This window comes from Enhydra lutris, unplaced genomic scaffold, assembly GCF_002288905.1.
Source record: "Enhydra lutris kenyoni isolate GAN:26980312 unplaced genomic scaffold, ASM228890v2 scaffoldscaffold92, whole genome shotgun sequence".
Taxonomy (NCBI): domain Eukaryota; kingdom Metazoa; phylum Chordata; class Mammalia; order Carnivora; family Mustelidae; genus Enhydra; species Enhydra lutris.
In genome coordinates, this window is record NW_019154176.1 from 23,265 (window position 1) to 44,764 (window position 21,500).

Sequence of the window (21,500 nt, forward strand, 5' to 3'; positions counted from 1 at the left end):
CCAGGAGAAGGATCCCTGGCTGGCTGTGATCACATACCTGGGGCTGGGCCTCTCTCTGCTCTGCCTCCTCCTGGCATCCCTCACCTTCCTGCTGTGCAAAACCATCCAGAACACCAGCACCTCCCTCCACCTGCAGCTCTCAATCTGCCTCCTCCTGGCCCACCTGCTCTTCCTCATGGCCATTGACCGGACTGAGATCAAGGTACTGACACTGTCACAGAGGAGCTCCTGCTGACCCAGGGGTGCTCAGTTCATGGAGCCATGCTGCACTGATACCTTAATAAAATGACATTGGGTTCTGGGGAGGTTAGAGGGTAAGTAGCCTATTTCACATCGACTAATTAACTAGAAGACAAATCCTCTTCTGACAACTTGACCATATACTTGAGAGTTCCTTCATGGCAAAGTATGGGACAGGTCCTGGGGTCACCTTCCTCCTTGATGATCCTTCCTGGTGACACCATTCTCCCCCAGGTGCTGTGTGCCATCATCGCAGGTGCCCTACATTATCTCTACCTGGCCTCCTTCACCTGGATGCTGCTGGAGGGTCTGAATCTCTTCCTCACGGCACGTAACCTGACGGTGGTCAACTACTCCAGTGTGAGCAGTATCATGAAGAAGTTCATGTTCCCTGTGGGCTATGGAGTCCCAGCTATAATTGTGGCCATTTCTGCTGCATCTAGGCCTCACCTGTACGGAACACCCACCCGGTAAACACAAATTCCCACATCCTCATCTTCTCCAGCATGACCATGGCCATCATAGAACCAATAGATATTTAATTCCACTAGAACATGATAGACAGAGAAGTCAGTGACCACTCCAAGGACATCTACCTGGTGGAAGATCGTGTTCCTTGAACTGCCTTTTTTTTTTTTTAAACCGGTGTAATCATTCATTTACTCACAGGAAGGAATTATATTGTAACCTTACATTTAATGACAATCATTGTATGCCACCCTAGGAGGATGGATACTGCTATCACCACTATTTGAGAGAGGATATTCACATTTGGAATGGATTCGTTGTCTCTCTTAAGTTCAAACGTATATGTGGTTGATCAGATATTCAAAATCTGGTTGTCTGATTCCAAAAATTTTGCATTTAAAGCATTCAAAAAAGTCTTCTATTATTTCATCTTTTAAAATCCCCTTCTATTGTCATACACTGTGTGTTTTCTCTTGCAATTTGCAGGTTTATTCCCTTTGCACTTTTTTCTAGAGGGATATTCAATCAGTAAAATGTCTTGACATCATAAAAATACCACTCTTTTTTTGTTTAGATACATTATTTTTGCTTGCTTTGTTAATTAGTCTGGGCAGCAAGAGGATGTGGACTGGGGTTGGAATGCTGCCAGAAGCAGGGAAGCTTTCTGCTCATCAGTCTCTCAGGGAACCCCTGAGCTTATTAGATTTCTTTTCCCTCTTGTGTCCATTTCTTTCCTCTCTCTGTTTTTGGAAACTCGCTGTTGTGTTTACTTAAAGAGAACACAGAGTAATCATATGAAAATGGAGCAATAGGTATGATTTCTTCTTTAAATGTTTGGTGGAATTCTCCTGGGAAGCCATCTGGCCCTGGATTCCTGTTTTGGGGGAGGTCTTTGATCACCCTTTCAACCTTATTACTATTGGTCTATTCAGATTGTCTATTTCTTCCTGTTTGGGTCTTGGAAGTTTATACGTTTCCAGGAAGTCATCCATTTCTTCCAGGTTGCTTAATATGTTGATATATAGTTGCTGGTAATAATTTCTTTTTTATTTTTATTTTTTTTTCAGTGTTGCAGAATTCATTGTTTATGCACCACACCCAGTGCACCATGCAGTATGTGCCCTCTACAATACCCACCACCAGGCCCACCCAACCTCCCACCCCTTGCCCCTCCAAAACCCTCAGTTATTTCCTCAGAGTCCACAGTCTCTCATGGTTCGTCTCCCCCCCTCCAATTACCCCCAACTCCCTTCTCCTCTCCATTTCCCATGTCCTCTGTGTTATTCTTATGCTCCACAAATAAGTGAAACCATATGATAATTGACTTTCTCTGCTTGACTTGTTTCTCTCAGCATAATCTCTTCCATCCCGTCCGTGTTGATACAAAAGTTGGGTATTCATCCTTTCTGATGGAGGCATAATACTCCATAGTATATATGGACCATATTTTCTTTATCCATTCATCCATTGAAAGGCATCTTGGTTCTTCCCACAGTTTGGCAACTGTGGCCATTGCTGCTATGAACATTGGGGTACAGATGGCCCTTCTTTTTACTACATCTGTATCTCTGGGGTAAATACCCAGTAGTGCAATTGCAGGGTCATAGGGAACCTCTATTTTTAATTTCTTAAGGAATCTCCACACTGTTTTCCAAAGTGGTTGCACCAACTTGCATTCCCACCAACAGTGTAAGAGGATTAGTTTGGGAGTATAATCTTTCATTTTTTTAATTTCTTTTCAGTGTTCCAGAATTCATTGTTTATGCACCACAGGCAGTGCTCCATGCAATATGTGCTCTCCATAATACCCACCACCAGGCCCATTCTTAAGTCATTAAGACATAATTGTTTTAAATGTTAACTATAAAATGGGTTAATAATTATCTATCTAAGTAATATCATGCATTATGTTATTAACTATACACTAATATAATATTAATGATGTTTAATAATTACAAATTGATCTAGTTAAGATAAATGAGGTGACTTTTTAATCTTTCATATATAATTATTTTAAATATTAAGTGTATATTACATAAATAACTAAATTATATTAATGACTATAGTCTGTAATATAAATAGCATCTTATGCATTAGTAAATACATATTAATACAGTATTCATTGCGTTAACTGAGGGGACAGTTTTAAATCTAGAAAGCAAAACTGAAATGACGAGATGGCACTCATTTGTGTAAACTCCTTCTCTATCCTAATTTTAAAGGAAACAGAGGGTCATTTGGATGACAAAATAACTGTAACAACAGCCAAGATTTAGAAATCACTTCTGATATACAATCACAGTTCTAAATATTTTTCGTGTGTCAGCTCAAATAATCCCCCCAACAACCTGTGCAGTAGAAACTGGTATGGGGCCACAAGACAGATGAGTAACTGAGGCACAAGGAGATTAACTAACGTGGTTGAGGTCACACAGCTGGTTGGTGGCAGAACTGGGGCCACATCCAGTCTGGCACTCACACTATGTGCCTATCCTGATGACACAAGAGCTCAGCTGCATCAGCGAGCCCTGGCCATCTGGCCTCCCTAGGGAGTTAAGCATAAAGGTCAGCAAACTTTTTCCATAAATGGCCAGATAATCAATATTTCCAGCTTTGTGGTTCCTATGGTCTCGGCAGCAATTACTCAGCTCTGTCCTCAGAGCATAAATAAGGCCATAGACACTTTGGGAGGGATGAGTGTGTGTTCCAGTAAAACCCACTTTCAAGAGGAAGTGGAAGCTGCCTGCTTTGCCAACACCTACCTTCGAAGCTACACTTTGATGCTTCCTGCTGGGTCCATCTGACCCTATCCCCATCTTCACACCTCCCATCTCACTGGGGATAAAGTCCAGCTCTGTCCTTGCTCTCAGTGTGGCCTTGAGATGCCTCATCTGTGAGTGTGTGAGTACCTGTCTCCATAAGTTATGTAACACACATGAGCCTTAAGGCTGGAGCAGGCTCACAGTTTTGTCTAATTTGGGTTTTTTCACTCACTTCTTGCATGGTCCAAAATTTTCACCTGTCTATACCCACTCATCACTCATATTTCACCTTAAATACAATTCAGTTCTTTCAGGGAAACGCTTCCCGACTATCTGGATCTCCTATACCCCAGACTAAGTTATGGATCCAGCTACATATCCTCATAGCTCTTCATACTTGATCATAAAATTAATTACCTTGATTTTGTCTACCAATTGTTGACTCTCCCACCTCGCTGATGTCTCCGAGGACTGAGACCACTCCACCCTAATCCCAGCCAATCTTCAGAGCCAAGCACAGACCCTGACACAGAGGAGACACTTAATACTTACCTAAAAAACCCATAAATTAATTTATAAGTCAATACTGCAATTTTCTTTTTAAAAATTATATTTATTTTTGCTAGTATGTCTGGGTTCCAAGACATAGGAAAAATTTTTAAAAGGAACTTATCTTTTTTTAAAGACCACTTTATTAAGGTATGACTGACATGTAAAACACTGTATGTAATTAGTGTACACAACCTGTTAAGTTTGGTGCTAATACTCATGAAACTATTGCCACCATCAAAGGCATATACAAAGTTGTAGTTCTGCAAAATAAGTAAGTTTAGAAGATCTATACCACATAGCGGTTTTCCCTAACAATAGTTAAGTATTGCATACTTAAAATTGACTAGGAGCTTATGTTAAATGTTTACACACACAAAAAAAAGCAATACTAATAATGATGATGAAGGCAGGAGAAAACATTGGGGTGTTTATTTATAAATCTTTTATCCAGGAAAGCCAATATTTTCTTGAATCTTTTCCCATCTTTCTCTTAGATGCTGGCTCCACACAGACAAAGGATTCATATGGACCTTCCTTGGCCCTGTCTGCACCATCTTCTCTGTGAGTAATGGATGACATCAGAGCAGCCCACCTGCCCAGCTGAGGGTCATTCAAAGACCAGGTGTATCAGGAGGGTGACAGTCAGGGTGAGCAATCATTCCAGTTGGCCCAGGACGGATGAGGGGCTCCCAGGAGGTGGGAATTCCCACTGTAAAACCAGGAATCAGGTGTTTCCTGAGACGTAGCACTTTCAGTGCTGAAATTTGGAATTCCCATGCAAACTGAATTGAAGTGGTCACTGAAGTTACAGGATAAACATGGGCCTGATTTAGGGGGTGTTTGGTCTGCTTCTCTAGGACTGTTATGAAACACAAAAGCTTCTTCCCTGCCACATTAGCAGCTGGATGAGCTAGGAAGAAGGTTTTCTAAATGTGGAGTGTAATTAAAATGCCTGTGGGTTTTCTGCAGATTAATTTGGCTTTCTTTCTGATGACCTTCTGGATTGTGAAAAACAAGCTCTCCTCACTCAACAGCGACATGTCCATGCTCCAGAACACAAGGTGAGGATGGGTCACAGGGGCACACCATGCCCCAGACAGAACATTGTCCTCATGCCTCCAAGGCTCTGGTGTCTCTTCACAGGACTCCTGAGGGGACAGGAAGATAAAAGGGCAGCAACCCTCCTTGGCTGCCAGCTCAGATTCTGTGGTTTGCTGCTGACACGCATACCAAAAACATTCCATCTGTGCATACCCTGAACAACAAACTATTTCAGCTGCAGAGAGAAATGACTTTGTTCTGACAAGCAGAGATTGCTATCAGGGATCTATGAAAAAGATCCTGTGAAAATTCATATCTTTATAACACACTCAGGAAATCACATAACAGTTTTCAGAACCAGCACACCCCCACCATCCTCACGCCTTCATGCATGCTCTGCCCTCTGCTGTCCCCCTTCTCTTGCACCTGGTGAACTCGGTTTTGTCATCCACATATCACATCCTCTAAGAGTTTGGGGATGTCCTTTGCTTTCCTCAACTTTACACAGAATCAATGGCCTCTATTCCGGGCAAAGCATATCCTGGCTCAGTTCATGGAGAGGGTGAGGACAGGAATAGCCCTGGATGGAAAGAAGTACCTCACTTTGCAAATGTTATAAGTGGTCATTTGTTCTTGTTTTTCCACCAGATTTTAAGGTCTGTAAGAACAGACGTCTTGTTCTTTTTTGTTTTGAATGCCCTAGCCCCAGCCTAGAGCCAGGTGCATAGAACATTCTCGACAATGTCAGTTGAACAAAATTAGGGATCTTCATGAAACATCATGATCTTTTCAAAACTCACATTCTTGAGTGTCACCATTATCCTCAGCCCTAGTCAAATGCCATCTTGGACCCAAATAGTGTTTCTCTTTAGGGAAACATTGACAACAAAGGTCAAAGTTGATCACAATTCAGTCAGAAGCATCATGGAGTGGACATGAAACCAGCCCTGGTTGTGTTGTCTGGATGCATCCTGACCTCCTTCTTCCTCCTACCCAGGATGCTGACATTTAAAGCCACAGCTCAGCTGCTCATCTTGGGCTGCACGTGGTGTCTGGGCATCCTTCAGGTGGGTCCAGCTGCCCATGTCATGGCTTACCTCTTCACTATCATCAACAGCCTGCAGGGCATCTTCATCTTCCTGGTGTACTGCATCCTGAGCCAGCAGGTACTACTGCCCATTCCCACCCAGGACCCTTCCTATGCTCACTCCCTTCAGTGAGCTGACCCAAGCATGTTTTGTCTCTACAGGTCCGGGAACAATACAAGAACTGGTTCAAAGGGGTCGGAAAAACCAAAGCTGAGTCTGAGAAGTACACTCTCTCAAGTGGGACCATGTCTGATGACTCTAAACACAGTGTGGTAAGATTATCCAGTGTTCCCAGAGCACTTCACTAACCAGTCCTCTTGAGAAGCTCATGCCTACTTCACTGACAACCTGGGTATACAGCAGGAGATGCTCTATGATGACTTACACTTGGTTTTCACCTGAACTCACTTGAAGACACTTCCCTATCTTGAAAGGAGGTCTTCCTATACTTTCACTCACTTTCTACGCTCATGTTGACCCTTGCACATGACTGTCCTCTTTCCCCACAATGTAGAGCATCACTTAGTGTGGCATGGGTGCATCCCCTTTTTAACTGTACTTAGGAGCAAGATACAAAGTACCTATATGCAGAGAACAATGTTGTGATCGACCAAGTAATCAGGAATAAAGATCTGTACCCCTGGTGCACACGCTGCACGTAGTCACTGCACATCCTTTATCCCTCATCATTCCACACCAGCCCTGTATATGACAAACAATAAATATGTGTAAATATAGTCACAAAACTCAAGTGAAATAAATACTAGGATGGATTGGAGACTTTTCTTCAAAGTCTGCTTTCATTCCTAGTATTTCCAAATACACAAACCCTGCAAAACCTCACTAGAGAGTCACAGAAGGCAGAGGAGAGATCCTGGCAATGTGAATTGTACCAAGAATTTGTATGTTCAGATTTACAAAACCTTTTCTCTTCTTAGACTTCTTCCAATAATATTTTGTAGTTTTCTGTGCACATCATGCACCTTCTAACACAAAATCATGTTTATGCCTTCCTTCATAGGAGAATTATAATGAACAGCTAAGGCTGACGAACTTGTCTCTTAGAAAATGAAGAAAATGCTGGCTGCCATCCTTTGGGAAGAGTATAAAAGATGCTTTTTCATGGTTATCACAAATAACTCTTCTTGGCACCACTTGTAAGAGAAAGTAAGCAGTAAACATTTGATATTCAGTTGCTGGAGACTTTTAGTTTTCTGGTGCATACAACATGTTCATCTCACTCCCAGTATAATCAGGAGCTATGACCCAATACCCCAGTAGAAACCTCTTCTACAAATGTTCTTCCTCAGGTTAATGATATATAACAAGGAAAAACAGCCTCAAAGGACTTTCCTGAAATGACATAAGAGGGAAAACTAATATTCACATGCCTGCATGTAGTATAAACAACTAGTCCCAGTTGCTCAAGACTTTCCTGGTTTTAGTACCGGAAATATTATACCCCAGGAAACACTTTGGTCACAGGCAAAGTAGATCAGTTGGTCCCCATACATACATACATGCCTCAACTTCTTCACTCTCCATTTCTAAAGACTTACTAATTTATTCATTCCAAAAATATGTGCTGCGAATAGATCAAGGAGATCCAATTCCTGATTTCACAGAATTTAAATGTGGGAAGGGAAGATTTCATCAGAATAAAATCAGAGCTAGGGGACTAGAGTGTCTGCATCTTTATGTTTATAAATTGAGTTGTGGGAAAAGGTGTATATGGCTACTGCACATTTTGTGAGATGTATTTATAGATAACATATTATTTCACTCTCATCATGCAGTCTAAGCAAGATCTAAATCCAGAGCAGTTACAGCTACAAGAAACGTCCTGAGGGCTCCCTCTGACCAATTCTGTATCAATTTGAGCATCAAAGAAACATGATTATGTTTTAAATAACTTATCCATGAGTCCATAATGATACTTTAAAAGACCATTGAATAATTAGAAGAGCATGATTCTTCCAATATCCCATAAGTGGCCACTAAAAACATTGAGTGAAAGTCTTTGGAGAACAGGCTAGGACCACAGATTCAAGGAATCACCTCACAGACTACCAATTAATTACAAGGGGCAAAGTGTACATTGGCAACATGGAGATCTGACAGCCACCATCAGAAACTAATGATGAAGCTTAATATCATCAATGGTGGGCAAACCAACTTTATGTATCTCCTGATATGTCATGAAGTTACAACATCTCATTTTTAGTAAAAAAAAAAAAAAAAAAAAAAAAAAAAGAATTATTAGCAAATCACTCTAATTGAAATCTAATCCAAACTTTAGGCTGTGAATTGGCAAAGTATAACATTCCAGCCAAATGTAGGGAACTGCCTGTTTTTCTTAATAAACTTTTATTGGGACACAGCCATACACATTCATTGTCTAGGCTGTTTTCATGCTAAAATGTCAGAGTTGAGTTGTGACAGAGGCTGTAAGGATACAAAGCTAAAAATATTTGCTACCTGGCCCTTTATAGAAGAAGCTTGCTGGTCTCTGTCCTTTTAGACTTAACTTTCAATATAGATGAAATACAGAGGACAAAATAATTTAAACGACATCATGAAGAAACCGTCAGGCAAATCCTGAATTCAGGCATTCAACAAGACAATTGGCCTGGCCTCTTCTAAAATCAATACCATTTTTACAAGTGACTAAAGGCTGCTCTACATTAAAAGAAATGAAAGCCTGGTGGTGGGTATCAAGGAGGGCACATATTGCATGGAGCACTGGGTATGGTACATAAACAATGAATCTTAGAACATTGAAAAAATAAAATTAAATAATAAAATTAAATAATAAAATTAAATAAATATATAAATATATTTCATTACTTAAAAAAAGAAATGGAAGTGACATTACAAACAAACTCATTGTCAATTTTAGTGGAGTTCTGGTTCAGAAAAACAGCTATCCATGACATTTTGGAGGCAATTAGGATAATTTGAATATGTATCAAACATTGAAAGTTATCATGAAATTTTTATTAATTTTCTTGGGTATAGTAATAGTATTGTGGTTATATAAAGAACATTCCTTGAATTCTCAAATATTTGTTGAAGGAGGATTGAAGAATGAAGTGTCATGATGTCTACCACTGAGTATCATATGTTTTAGCAAGAAAATGTATCCATGTGTGGAAATAAATTGGGAAAAGTGTTTTAATGTGGCACTATGTTAACAATTGTTGACTCTTGTTGGAGAATATGAGTGTTTATTGTATGTTTTTTCCAAATTCTCTCTATGTTTAAAATGGTAAACAAAAGGTGTCAGAGAAGAAAATAAATATATCAATTAGTTATTAATTCATAAAGATATATGCCCTCATGAATTCCTAGATGTCCAGATAAAATGCTTTCACCTCTGCACAAAACTAACTTTGTGAATGAATGTTTTTTAAGATTTTATTTATTTATTTGAGAGAGAGAGAGAGAGAGAAAGCACACAAGCTGGGACAGGAGGGGAGGAGCAGAGGGAGTGGGAAAAGCAGACTGTGCACTGAGCTCAGAGCCCAATTCAGGGCTTGATCCTACAACCCCTCAGATAATGATCTGAACTGAAATCAAGAATCAGCTACTTTAAAAATTGGCAAGGCAAGAAATAACAAATGTTGGAGAAGTTTTGGAGTAAGGGAAACCCTCTTACACCATTGGTGGGAATGCAAGTTGGTGCAGCCACTTTGGAAGACAGTGTGGATATTCCTCACAAACTTAAAAATAGAGCTACCCTATAACCCAGCAATTGCACTACTGGGTATTTACCCCAAAGATACAGATGTAGTGAAAAGAAGGGCCATATGCACTCCAGTGTTCATAGCAGCAATATCCACAATAGCCAAAATGTAGAAAGAGCCAAGATGCCCTTCAACAGATGACTGGATAAAGAAGATGTGGTCCACATACATAAAGTAATATTACCCAGTCATCAGAAAGGATGAATACCCAACTTTTATATCAACCTGGATGGGACTGGAGGAGATTATGCTGAGTGAAATAAGTCAAGCAGAGAAAGTCAATTATCATATGGTTTCACTTATTTGTGGAACATAAGAAATATCATGGAGGAAATTAGGAGAAGGAAGGGAAAACTGAAGAGGGGAAAATCAAAGGGGGAGGTGGACCATGAGAGACTATGGGCTCCGGGAAACAAACTGAGGGTTTCAGAGAGGAAGGGCAGAGGGTATAGGTGAGCCTGGTAATGGGTATTAAGGAGGGCACAGATTACATGGAGCACTGGGTATTATGCGCAAACAATGAAATGTGGAACACTACATAAAAAACTAATGATGTACTGTATGGTGACGAACATAATAAAAAAAGAATAAGTACTTATAACATTTTGGAAAATGCCTGAATTAACTGATGTGGGATAAAGAGCTCCCCAGAACATCCTGGATATAGCTCAACAAACTACAGCTCATGGGCCAAATCTGGCTCACTGCCTGGTTTTGTACACCCTACAAGGTAAGAAGAGTCTCTACATTTTTAAAAAAGTGAAAAAAATCAAAAGAAGAATATTTCATGTCATGTTAACATTACATAATGTTAAGATCACATAACTTCCAAAAATAAAGTTTTATTGAAACACAGTCATGGGGTGCCTGGGTGGCTCAGTGGGTTAAAGCCTCTGCCTTTGGCTCAGGTCATGATCTCAGGGTCCTGGGATTGGGCCCCAAGTCGGGCTCTCTGCTTAGAAAGGAGCCTGATTCCCTTCCTCTCTCTCTCTCTGCCTGCCTCTCTTCCTACTTGTGATCTCTATCTGTCAAATAAATAAATAAATAAATCTTTTTAAAAAAACACAGTCATGATCATCAATCATTTATGAGTGTCTATAGCAGTTCTCATGCTCCAATGGCAGAGTTAAATTGTCATTAGAGATTCTAGCTGTGATGCTTAATTTCATATGTCAACTTGACTGGGCCACAGGATGTCAGATAGCTGGTTAGAAATGAATTCTGGGTGAATCTGTAAGGGTGTTTCCAGAAGGGATTAGCATTTGAGTTGGACTGAGTAAAACAGAAGGCCCTCTCCAATGTGGATGGGCATCATCCTGTCCCTTGAGGGCCTAAATAAAATAAAAACATAGAGGAAGGTTGAATTAACTCAACTTGATGGTTTGACTGGGGCATCTATTTTCTAGCCTCCACACACCCAGTACTTAGGCCTTCAGACACACAGTGTAATCTACAGCATCATCTCTCAGGTTCTCAGGCCTTCAAACTACACCACCATCTTTCCTGGGTCTCCAGCTTGCATACAGCAGACTGTGGGACTTAGCTGCATAATCACGTGAGCCAATACCTCATTATAAATCCCTGAATAATTGCACTACTGGGTATTTACCTCAAAGATACAGATATAGTGAAAAGAAGGGCCATCTGTACCCCAATGTTTATAGCAGCAATGGCCATGGTCGTCAAACTGTGGAAGGAACCACGATGCCCTTCAACGGACGAATGGATGAGGAAGATGTGGTCCATATACACTATGGAGTATCATGCCTCCATCAGAAAGGATGAATACCCAACTTTTGTATCAACATGGACGGGACTGGAAGAGATTATGCTGAGTGAAATAAGTCAAGCAGAGAGAGTCAATTATCATATGGTTTCACTTATTTGTGGAGCATAACAAATAACATGGAGGACAAGGGGAGTTAGAGAGGAGAAGGGAGTTGGGGGAAATTGGAAAGGGAGGTGAACCATGAGAGTCTATGGACTCTGAAAACAATCTGAGGTTTTGAAGGTGCGGGGGATGGGAGGTTGGGGGAACCAGGTGGTGGGTATTGGAGAGGGGACGGATTGCATGGAGCACTGGGTGTGGTGCAAAAACAATGAATACTGTTACGCTGAAAATAAATTTTAAAATTTTAATAAATAAATAAATAAATAAATCTCTGCATAAAAACGTGTGTGTGTGTGTGTGTGTGTGTGTGTGTGTGTCCTGTTGGTTCTATTCCTCTGGACATCCCTGGCTAATATACTGGCCCACAAAGCCTAAAATATACATGTCATCATCTAAGTTTTCAAACTATCTGCGTCATCATGTGAGAAGGAAATAAGATGTGTCAGTAAAACGGTTTATATTTCAATTATCTGGCTATAGACACATGTATTATAGATATCTTTCAGCCTCTGAGTCAACTCTAGCTGCAAAAAATCACTTTATTTCCCCCTGAAATCTCAATGAAAGTGAAACCTGTGTCTCTCTTGATTTCTGCCTTGGACTTAATGAGAAAAATAATAACTTTCAATGGGTAAATAACTAAACACACAGAAAACAGAAGAAAGAAATGACAAAACCCAGACACTGGTGTGAACATTTCCATTCTTGTGGATGTTGCTCATAGGAAAATCCATTGAGCTGGGTTTTCCTGCTCACAGATGTTCAGTCTGGAAGAGTCTTTGTAGGAAGGAGAGGCCTCAGAAAAGGGTGTAACCAAGAGTAACCAAGAAATTGGGCCACAGCTGACCCTTTATATGATGAAAGTTTTCTGAGCACACTGAAGCACACAGAAAGTTCCAGATTTTGCAGATCTCAAGTGTCAAACATGGTTGACTTCTTTCACATTGTTGACATGGTGAATTTCTTGAAACACACACAATGAAGTCTTGTTTATCTTCTCAAGGGCTCAGATAATAATACCTCCAAATTTCCATGGGATAAGAAGATATAATTTAAAAGATTTTTTAATAGGGGCACCTGGGTGGCTCAGTGGGTTAAAGCCTCTGCCTTCGGCTCAGGTCATGGTCCCAGTGTCCTGGGATCAAGCCCCACATCGGGCTCTCTGCTCTGCAGGGAGCCTGCTTCCACCTCTCTCTCTGTCTGCCTCTCTGCCTACTTGGGATCTCTGTCAGAGAAAAAACTTTTTTAATAAACCTAGAAAATATAATATTTTAGAAATGATATAAAACATAACAGAAAGAACTTTCAAAGAAGAAATAACACCTATTCTCCTGAAGCTATTTCAAAAAACTGAAGCAGAAGGAAAACTTCCAGACTCTTTCTGGACCCTACCAGAAAGGAGAATTTCAGACCAATATCCCTGATGAATGTGGATGCTAAGATTCTCAACAAGATACTCGCAAACAGGATCCAACAGCACATTAAGAAGGTTATCCACCATGACCAGGTTGGATTCATCCCTGGGATACAGGGATGGTTCAACATTCGCAAGTCAATCAATGTGATAGAACAAATCAATAAGAGAAGAGAGAAGAACCCCATGGTCCTCTCAATTGATGCAGAAAAAGCATTTGACAAAATCCAGCATCCGTTCCTGATTAAAACACTTCAAAGTCTAGGGATAGAGGGAACATTCCTGAACTTCATCAAATCTATCTATGAAACACCCACAGCAAATATCATCCTCAATGGGAAAAAGCTCACAGCCTTCCTGTTGAGATCAGGAACACGACAAGGATGCCTACTCTCACCACTCTTGTTCAACATAGTATTAGAAGTCCTAGCAACAGCAATCAGACAACAAAGAGAAATGAAAGGTATCCAAATTGGCAATGAAGAAGTCAAACTCTCTCTCTTCGCAGATGACTTGATTCTTTATATGGAAAACCCAAAAGACTCCATCCCCAAACTACTGGAACTCATACATCAATTCAGTAACGTGGCAGGATACAAAGTCAATGTACAGAAATCAGTGGCTTTCTTATACACTAACAAGGAAAATACAGAAAGGGAAATTAGAGAATCGATTCCATTTACTATAGCACCAAGAACCATAAGATACCTGGGAATAAACCTAACCAAAGAGGTAAAGGAACTGTACTCGAGGAACTACAGAACACTCATGAAAGAAATTGAAGAAGACACAAAAAGATGGAAGACCATTCCATGCTCTTGGATCAGAAGAATAAACATTGTTAAAATGTCTATACTGCCTAGAGCAATCTATACTTTTTATGCCATTCTGATCAAAATTCCACCAGTATTTTTCAAAGAGCTGGAGCAAATAATCCTAAAATTTGTATGGTATCAGAAGAGACCCCTAATCGCTAAGGAAATGTTGAAAAACAAAAATAAAACTGGGGGCATCACGTTACCTGATTTCAAGCTTTGCTACAAAGCTGTGATCACCAAGACAGCATGGTACTGGCATAAAAACAGACACATACACCAGTGGAACAGAGTAGAGAGCCCAGATATGGACCCTCAACTCTATGGTCAGTTAATCTTCGACAAAACAGGAAAAGATATGCAGTGGAAAAAAGACAGTCTCTTCAATAAATGGTGCTGGGAAAACTGGACAGCTATATGCAGAAGAATGAAACTCGACCATTCTCTTACACCGTACACAAAGATAAACTCAAAATGGATAAAAGATCTCAACGTGAGACAGGAATCCATCAGAATCTTAGAGGAGAACATAGGCAGTAACCTCTTCGATATCAGCCACAGCAACTTCTTTCAAGATATGTCTCCAAAGGCAAAGGAAACAAAAACGAAGATGAACTTTTGGGACTTCAGAAAGATAATTTTAAAGCTTCCTTTGGGTTTCTGTTGGCTCAGTCAGCTACATGATGAGTCTTGGTTTCAGCTCAGGTCATGAAGAGGGTCATGAGAATGAGCCCCACATTGGGCTCCATGCTGAGTTCAGAATCTGCCTGAAATTCTCTCTCTCTCTCACTCTGCTCCTCCCACTCATGCTCTCTATCTCTTTCAAATAGATTTAAAAATCTTGTTTAAAAGTTTCCTTTAGGGGCGCCTGGGTGGCTCAGTGGGTTAAAGCCTCTGCCTTCAGCTCGGGTCATGATCCCAGGGTCCTGGGATCGAGCCCCGCATCGGGCTCTCTGCTCAGCGGCAAGCCTGCTTCTTCCTCTCTCTATCTCTCTGCCTGCCTCTCTGCCTACTTGTGATCTCTGTCTGTCAAATAAAATAAATAAAATCTTTAAAAAAAAGTTTCCTTTAAAAAAAGAAATAAATTTAAGAAGACTTCAATCACAAAATTTACCTTCCAGATGAATATGTCAGAGTAAGATCAAAAGGGCATATCGGATTATATTAAGTGAGACCCTGGTCTTCCCCAGAAGTCCCATCTCCCTACATTTCCTAACCCTCAAGTTACAGAAGATAAGAGCAGTTAAATGTGCTACAAAAAAAATGATCTATCTGTTTCAGGATGTATGTCCTGATCCCTCTGCTTGTGTGATAGCGTCAGCTGTATTGAGAGATGCTACATTAGCTCCTGCTTGGTATATTCCCCATCTTGGCTGAAACAACATCTACAATGTGTGTGGGAGGTTTTCAGCCCCCCACCACCAAAGCATGAGCCACCTAAAAAACCCACACATGGAAGCAAGAAATAAGTACTGATTGAAGTAATCTAAGAAAACTGTCTCATGTGTAGGAAAAGAGGAAGGTGGCAATGGGTGATCTAAAATTTTTAGGGGCACCTAAGTGGCTCAGTCATTTGGGCATCTGCCTTCAGCCCAGGTAATGATCCCATGGTCCAGAGATTGAGCCCCACGTCAGATTCCTGGCTCAGTGGGGAACAAGCTTCTCCCTCTCCCTTTGCCTCTCCTCCCTGCTTGTGCACATTTTCTCTCTCTATCAAATAAATAAATAAAATATTTTTTAAAAAAAAAAAATATATATATGAAATTTTTAATGATTTGACCAAGTTAACATAGCAAACACTTGAGAGAGCTGGCATTTCATTCCAGACTTGCTTCAGTCTGAGAACTATGATCTACATGATGCTCTTGACTCATCAGGAATTATATGGGTCTTAATAAGACGTCATGGTCAGTAATACACAGAGGAGTGTTATCTTGAAATTCACAAAAGAAAGGAGCATCCTAAGCTAATCAGTAGTTTATTTGGCTGTTTTACTCCCCTCGTGGTCAGGCAATTCATTCATTCATTTATTCATTCACTTATTTGCTCACTAGAAAGTTTATTTTCTAGTAAACTGACCACTTGGAAAGTTGGAAAGAGATTGGTGAGCATGACAGTTCAAGCACCTTCTGCAGCTGAAGTTTGTTCATTTAATTTAATCAGTCATGCAGCAATTACGTATTAAGTATGTATTTCTATGTGCCTAGCCCTGTGTGAAATGCTGGGGATACATTAGAGGGAATAACCAACATGGTGCCTGTTGAGCTGACACCCAGAGAGAAGACTGGCACTAATCAAACAGTGAAAACCAAGAGCAAGTGACTCTGACAATTGCTCTACAGGAAATGTAAAGGGGCTATCAGAGTGAAAAACAAGAGAGCCTGACCAAATCTAAGCAGGAAGAGAGGGCTTCTTGGAGGAATGGACACAAACTAAGATCTGAAAACCTACATAGTTTTGCATCAAGAAAAACAAGAGTGGTTCAAGGACAGGGAATATGTGCAAAACCTTTGCTCCATAGTGGCACCATGACTTTAAAAAATTAAAAGAAGGGCACCTGGGTGGCTCAGTCAGTTGGGCATCTGCCTTCAGCTTGGGTCATTATCCCAGGGTCCTGGACTTATTCCCACATCAGGCACTCTGCTTAGCAGAAACCCTGATTCTCCCTCTGACTGCCACTCCCCCTGCTTGTACTCTCTCTCTCTCTCTGTATCAAATAAATAAATAAAATCTTTTAGAAATTGAAAGAAATCCGATGTGGCCAGAGTAATGGTGACTTTGTAATAGATGAAGCTGGAGAGGAAAACATGAGATAACCCAAGCAAATACTCATTGATTTATGGATTTGGGGTTTGATCGTACACAAAATGAGTTTAACAAAGGAGTGACATGATTTTTTGTGTGTTTTGAAAAGATCCCTCTGACTTGTGTGTAAAGGATGCATGGAAAGGTAAGAAGAATAAAAAGGGGTTGTCAATTGGGAGAATACTGCAGTTGTTCACCCAAGTAAAGATGGCAGCCAGCTATGAGGAATGAGGAAGACTGAGTCAACAGGACATACTGGGAACATATTGAGAAGGTAAAACAAGGATTGTATAATGGATAGGCTGTGGTGGGAAATAAAATCATTGTTGAAAGTAACTTTTATGGCCCAAAATTGTGCCGTGGGATGGTTGTAGTGCCATCCAGAGAGAGAAAGACATCATGGGAAAGGATTAAATTGGGGTAAAGATGCCAGTCTTCTACCAGAAGCCTGAGCTAAAGGTGTCTTCAATATATGAGAAACAAGCTGGAAATACTGGTCTAGATCTCAGAGACCCAATGGCCATCATTTGTATCTAGTGGTGACTAATCTAAAGAATAGATGCTACTGTCCAGGAGGAAAGAATTTAATGAGGACCAAAGTTGTTCTGGAGCTGATCCATTGGATGGAGCTATAAAGGAAACAAAGAGGGAAAACCTAGAAAAATGGGAGAATTATGTAAAAGGTTGTGTGAGTAGATCTAGATGGAGTGAGGATGCAGTATTTCATGAGAATGGATGAAGAGTGTCACAAGTTATCGAGATACTTAGGAACAAGGAGATCATTGTATGAACAAGAGTACATTAATTAGCATAGATCAATGGAACAGAATAGAGAGCCCAGAAATACACCCTCAATTCTATGGTCAACTAATCTTCGACAAAGCAGGAAAGAATATCCAATGGAAAAAGACAGCCTCTTCAACAAATGGTGTTGGGAAAAATGGGTAGCCACATGCAGAAAAATGAAACTGGACCATTTCCTTATATCACACATGAAAATAGACTCAAAATGGATGAAGGACCTCAATGTGAGAAAGGAATCCATTAAAATCCTTGAGGATAACACAGGCAGCAACCTCTTCGACCTCATCTGCAGCAACTTCTTCCTAGGAACATCGCCAAAGGCAAGGGAAACAAGGGCAAAAACGAACTATTGGGACTTCATCAAGATCAAAAGCTTTTGCACAGCAAAGGAAACAGTTAACAAAACCAAAAGACAACTGACAGAATGGGAGAAGATGTTTGCAAACAACATATCAGATAAAGGGCTAGTGTCCAAAATCTATAAAGAACTTAGCAAACTCAACACCCAAAGAACAAATAATCCAATCAAGAAATGGGCAGAGGACATGAACAGACATTTCTGCAAAGAAGACATCCAGATGGGCACATGGGCACAGGCACATGAAAAAGTGTTCCACATCACTCGGCATCAGAGAAATACAATCAAAACCACAATGAGATACCACCTCACACCAGTCAGAATGGCTAAAATTAACAAATCAGGAAATGACAGATGCTGGCGAGGATGTGGAGAAAGGGGAACCCTCCTACACTGTTGGTGGGAATGCAAGCTGGTGCAACCACTCTGGAAAACAGCATGGAGGTTCCTCAAAATGTTGAAAATAGAACTACCCTATGACCCAGCAATTGCACTACTGGGTATTTACCCTAAAGATACAAACGTAGTGATCTGAAGAGGCACATGCACCCAAATGTTTATAGCAACAATGTCCACAATAGCCAAACTATGGAAAGAACCTAGATGTCCATCAACATATGAATGGATAAAGAAGAGGTGGTATATATATACAATGGAATACTATGCAACCATCAAAAGAAATGAAATTTTGCCATTTGTGATGATGCGGATGGAACTAGAGGGTATTACGCTTAGAGAAAGACAATTATCATATGATCTCCCTGATATGAGGAAGTGGAGATGCAATGTGGGGGTTTGGGGGGTAGGAAAAGAATAAATGAAGCAAGATGCTATCGGGAGTGAGACAAACCATAAGAGACTCTTAATCTCACAAAACAAACTGAGGGTTGCCTTCAGGAGGGGATTAGGGAGAGGGTGGTGGGGTTATGGACATTGGGGAGGGTATGTGCTATGGTGAGTGCTGTGAAGTGTGTAATCCTGGTGATTCACAGACCTGTAACCTTGGGGCTAATAATGCATTATATGTTAATTAAAAAAATAATTTTTTTTAAAAAAGAGTTGTTTGTTAGGGTGGCATCATGAGGAAAAGAAGCCATATTTGGAAGGGTTGAGGGAGGAAGGAGTAAGTTTCAGGCAAGGAAATGGAGACAGAGAGAAAAGTCAACTCTTGGCTGGTAGCTAAAGGGGAGGCAAGTAGTATATGTTTTTAAGATAGAAAAGAATCAAACATGTTTCCATGACTATGGGAGGAATACTGTTGAGATGGTCCCAGAGGGAAGGGAAGAGAGAGGGGGAGAATGTGTGAACAAAAATTTAAAGATAAGTGATAAAGTATGAATGATGGGATCCAAAGAGCAGGTGGAAGCACTCTTCCTAGAGGAACATAGAAATTTGCAGTAATGATCCAGGAATGTGGACAGGATGTATGCTGAAATTTGGGTGGTATGGCCAATGGCATACAGTTCACAAGGTGTCATTCTGAGGACTCCGATTTTCTCTGTGAAATAGGTGATGAGAACATTTGTTGAGAAAGGGAAAGAACACAGAAGATTCAGTGGCAGAACCAGTGCTAATGGAGTTTGGGGGAACAAGGTCATGCAGGACGACTTCCTGGCAGCACAGTATGCTCCTTTAGATGGGAAGGGAGACTAAGGGGAGTCTTTAACAGAAAATGGAAGAGGTGAGAAACCACAGGTAAATAACTCGGTTCAATCTGAGCCAGTAATTGTTCGTTCTGTATAACCATCCCCATGAATTTTCCCATGTCATTACTGCTTTTCCTTCCTGGTTTCCCAGTGGCTGGAGGATTCTGGAAATATCAGGCATTCTTATAAGAAAGTCCAAAATGGATAGAGATAAGATGGTGGGGAAGTAGGAGGAGGCACCGTTTCAACCTGTACCCTAAAGTGAGCTGATTACCTACCAAAGAACTATGATCACCCATGAAATCAGCCTGAGATTAGAATTATACACTTCTGGATCTCTACAGGGGCAGAAGATGCCGGTGGGCAGGTAAAGCAGAGTGGGAACATCAGACGATATTGGAAGATAAACGAAGGGGGAGGGAGCAACCAGAAGCGACCCATTGGAAAGTAATACCCCAATATGAGAGTGCCCTGTGGTTGGGGACCAGCATTAACTTGGAGTCTGGTTGAAAGCACTCAAAAAGATCAAAGGATCTTGGGGCAAAATTGTGGGAATCCAGGCGGTTAGGGACAGGGGCTTAAGTCCCCAGATCCAGGACTGCCACACCTGGTACTGAGTCAGAGAGAGTGCAGCAAATAATCCCCATCTTGGTCCCTGAGCTGCTAGCCCGCCTGAGAGTGTCTGGGTGGTGGCTCCCTTAAGGGGCAGGGAGCCTCTCCAGCTGGTAGAACCACAGCCTTTTGCACTCTCCATGTGTGCCACGCTACCATAGTCTGAGTCGCGCCCCACACCCCTCCTGAGAGAGGTGCTGCAAGGACCAGCCTGTGCTCTCTCAGACCTGGAGAGTCTGAGCACTCCCAGCCTGGGCCATCAGGAAAATCTCAGTGTGATATCACTGCTTGGAACCTCTCTGGCAGTCTGGAGCTGCTCAGACAGCCATGGCTATAGAGGATCTGGGTACAAGCAGGAGTTCCTGTGACTCCAGAGACCTTGACTGGGAAGGTGCTCTGCCAGTGGCAGAGGGGGAATTTATGTGCACTGGAGCACCCAGAAGGGAACAGACTGAGGCTTCTCTCTGAGAGGGAGGTCTGGGGGCAGTTTGCTTTCCTCTAAACCTCCAAAAAACATCAAAAGCTGCCAAGGCTAGAGAAAAAAAGGAACAAACAAACCAAAAAAAAAAAAACCTCCAGAGAACAAAAGCCTGAAAAACCGGCTTCCTCAGAGCCCACCCCCTTAATGGGGGCAGGAGGACTTAACTCAAGGAACACTGCCTGAAAAACCACTTGGCGGGCCCCTCCCCAAAAAAAGCCAACAAAAAAAAAAAAGAATAAAAAAGACAAGAGAACAACCACCACTACTTCATAGATACAGATTTTATTTTTAATTCATTCCCACTATTCTGTTTCATTTTTTTTAAAGATTTTATATATTTATTTGACAGAGAGAGATCACAAGTAGGCAGAAAGACAGGCAGAGAGAGAGGAAGGGAAGCAGGCTCCCTGCTGAGCAGAGAGCCCCATGTGGGACTCGATCCCAGGACTCTGAGATCATGACCTGAGCCGAAGGCAGTGGCTTAACCCACTGAGCCACCCAGGCGCCCTCTGTTTCATTTTTTATAGATAAATTTTAACCTATTTACCATCACAGTGAGGTGTCCAGTACATCAAATTCCATAACCTTTTAACCTGAATTCTTTGATACATATACCTGTGTTTTTCTTTTGCTTTTCTATTTTTTAATTTTTTTAAATTTTAGTTTAGTTTAGTTTAGTTTATTCTTTTTTTATTTTTATTTTTTAATATTCATATAGAGTTAAACTTCAAGGTAATCCCCTTTCCCCAATCAATGCTACCCCTATAGGTAAACCAG

At 41.0% G+C, this 21,500-nt stretch overlaps 2 protein-coding genes across 2 annotated transcripts in view; both read left to right on the plus strand.

The window, feature by feature from the left end:
• LOC111162483 (adhesion G protein-coupled receptor E2-like) overlaps positions 1–21,500 on the plus strand; it is a 211,067-nt gene that overhangs the window by 16,958 nt on the left and 172,609 nt on the right. The window contains exon 12 of the mRNA XM_022526936.1: positions 5–202. Within this exon, the coding sequence (XP_022382644.1) occupies positions 5–202 (198 nt within the window). The remainder of the gene's footprint in view (positions 1–4; positions 203–21,500) is intronic.
• On the plus strand, positions 5,725–8,872 carry LOC111162485 (adhesion G protein-coupled receptor E2-like). The gene is made up of 3 exons (XM_022526938.1): positions 5,725–6,229; positions 6,313–6,423; positions 7,173–8,872. Exons 1-3 carry the CDS (start codon positions 5,999–6,001, stop codon positions 7,221–7,223), a joined length of 393 nt encoding a protein of 130 aa, XP_022382646.1. The 5' UTR covers positions 5,725–5,998; the 3' UTR covers positions 7,224–8,872.

What these genes read in the sequence shown, in the direction of transcription:
- LOC111162485 (XM_022526938.1), top strand. Translation starts at nt 5,999, where the DNA reads ATGAAACCAGCCCTGGTTGTGTTGTCTGGATGCATCCTGACCTCCTTC. An exon ending in ACTGCATCCTGAGCCAGCAG is followed by an intron (nt 6,230 to 6,312) that starts GTACTACTGCCC and finishes TTGTCTCTACAG; the next exon opens with GTCCGGGAACAATACAAGAA. An exon ending in ATGACTCTAAACACAGTGTG is followed by an intron (nt 6,424 to 7,172) that starts GTAAGATTATCC and finishes CTTCCTTCATAG; the next exon opens with GAGAATTATAATGAACAGCT.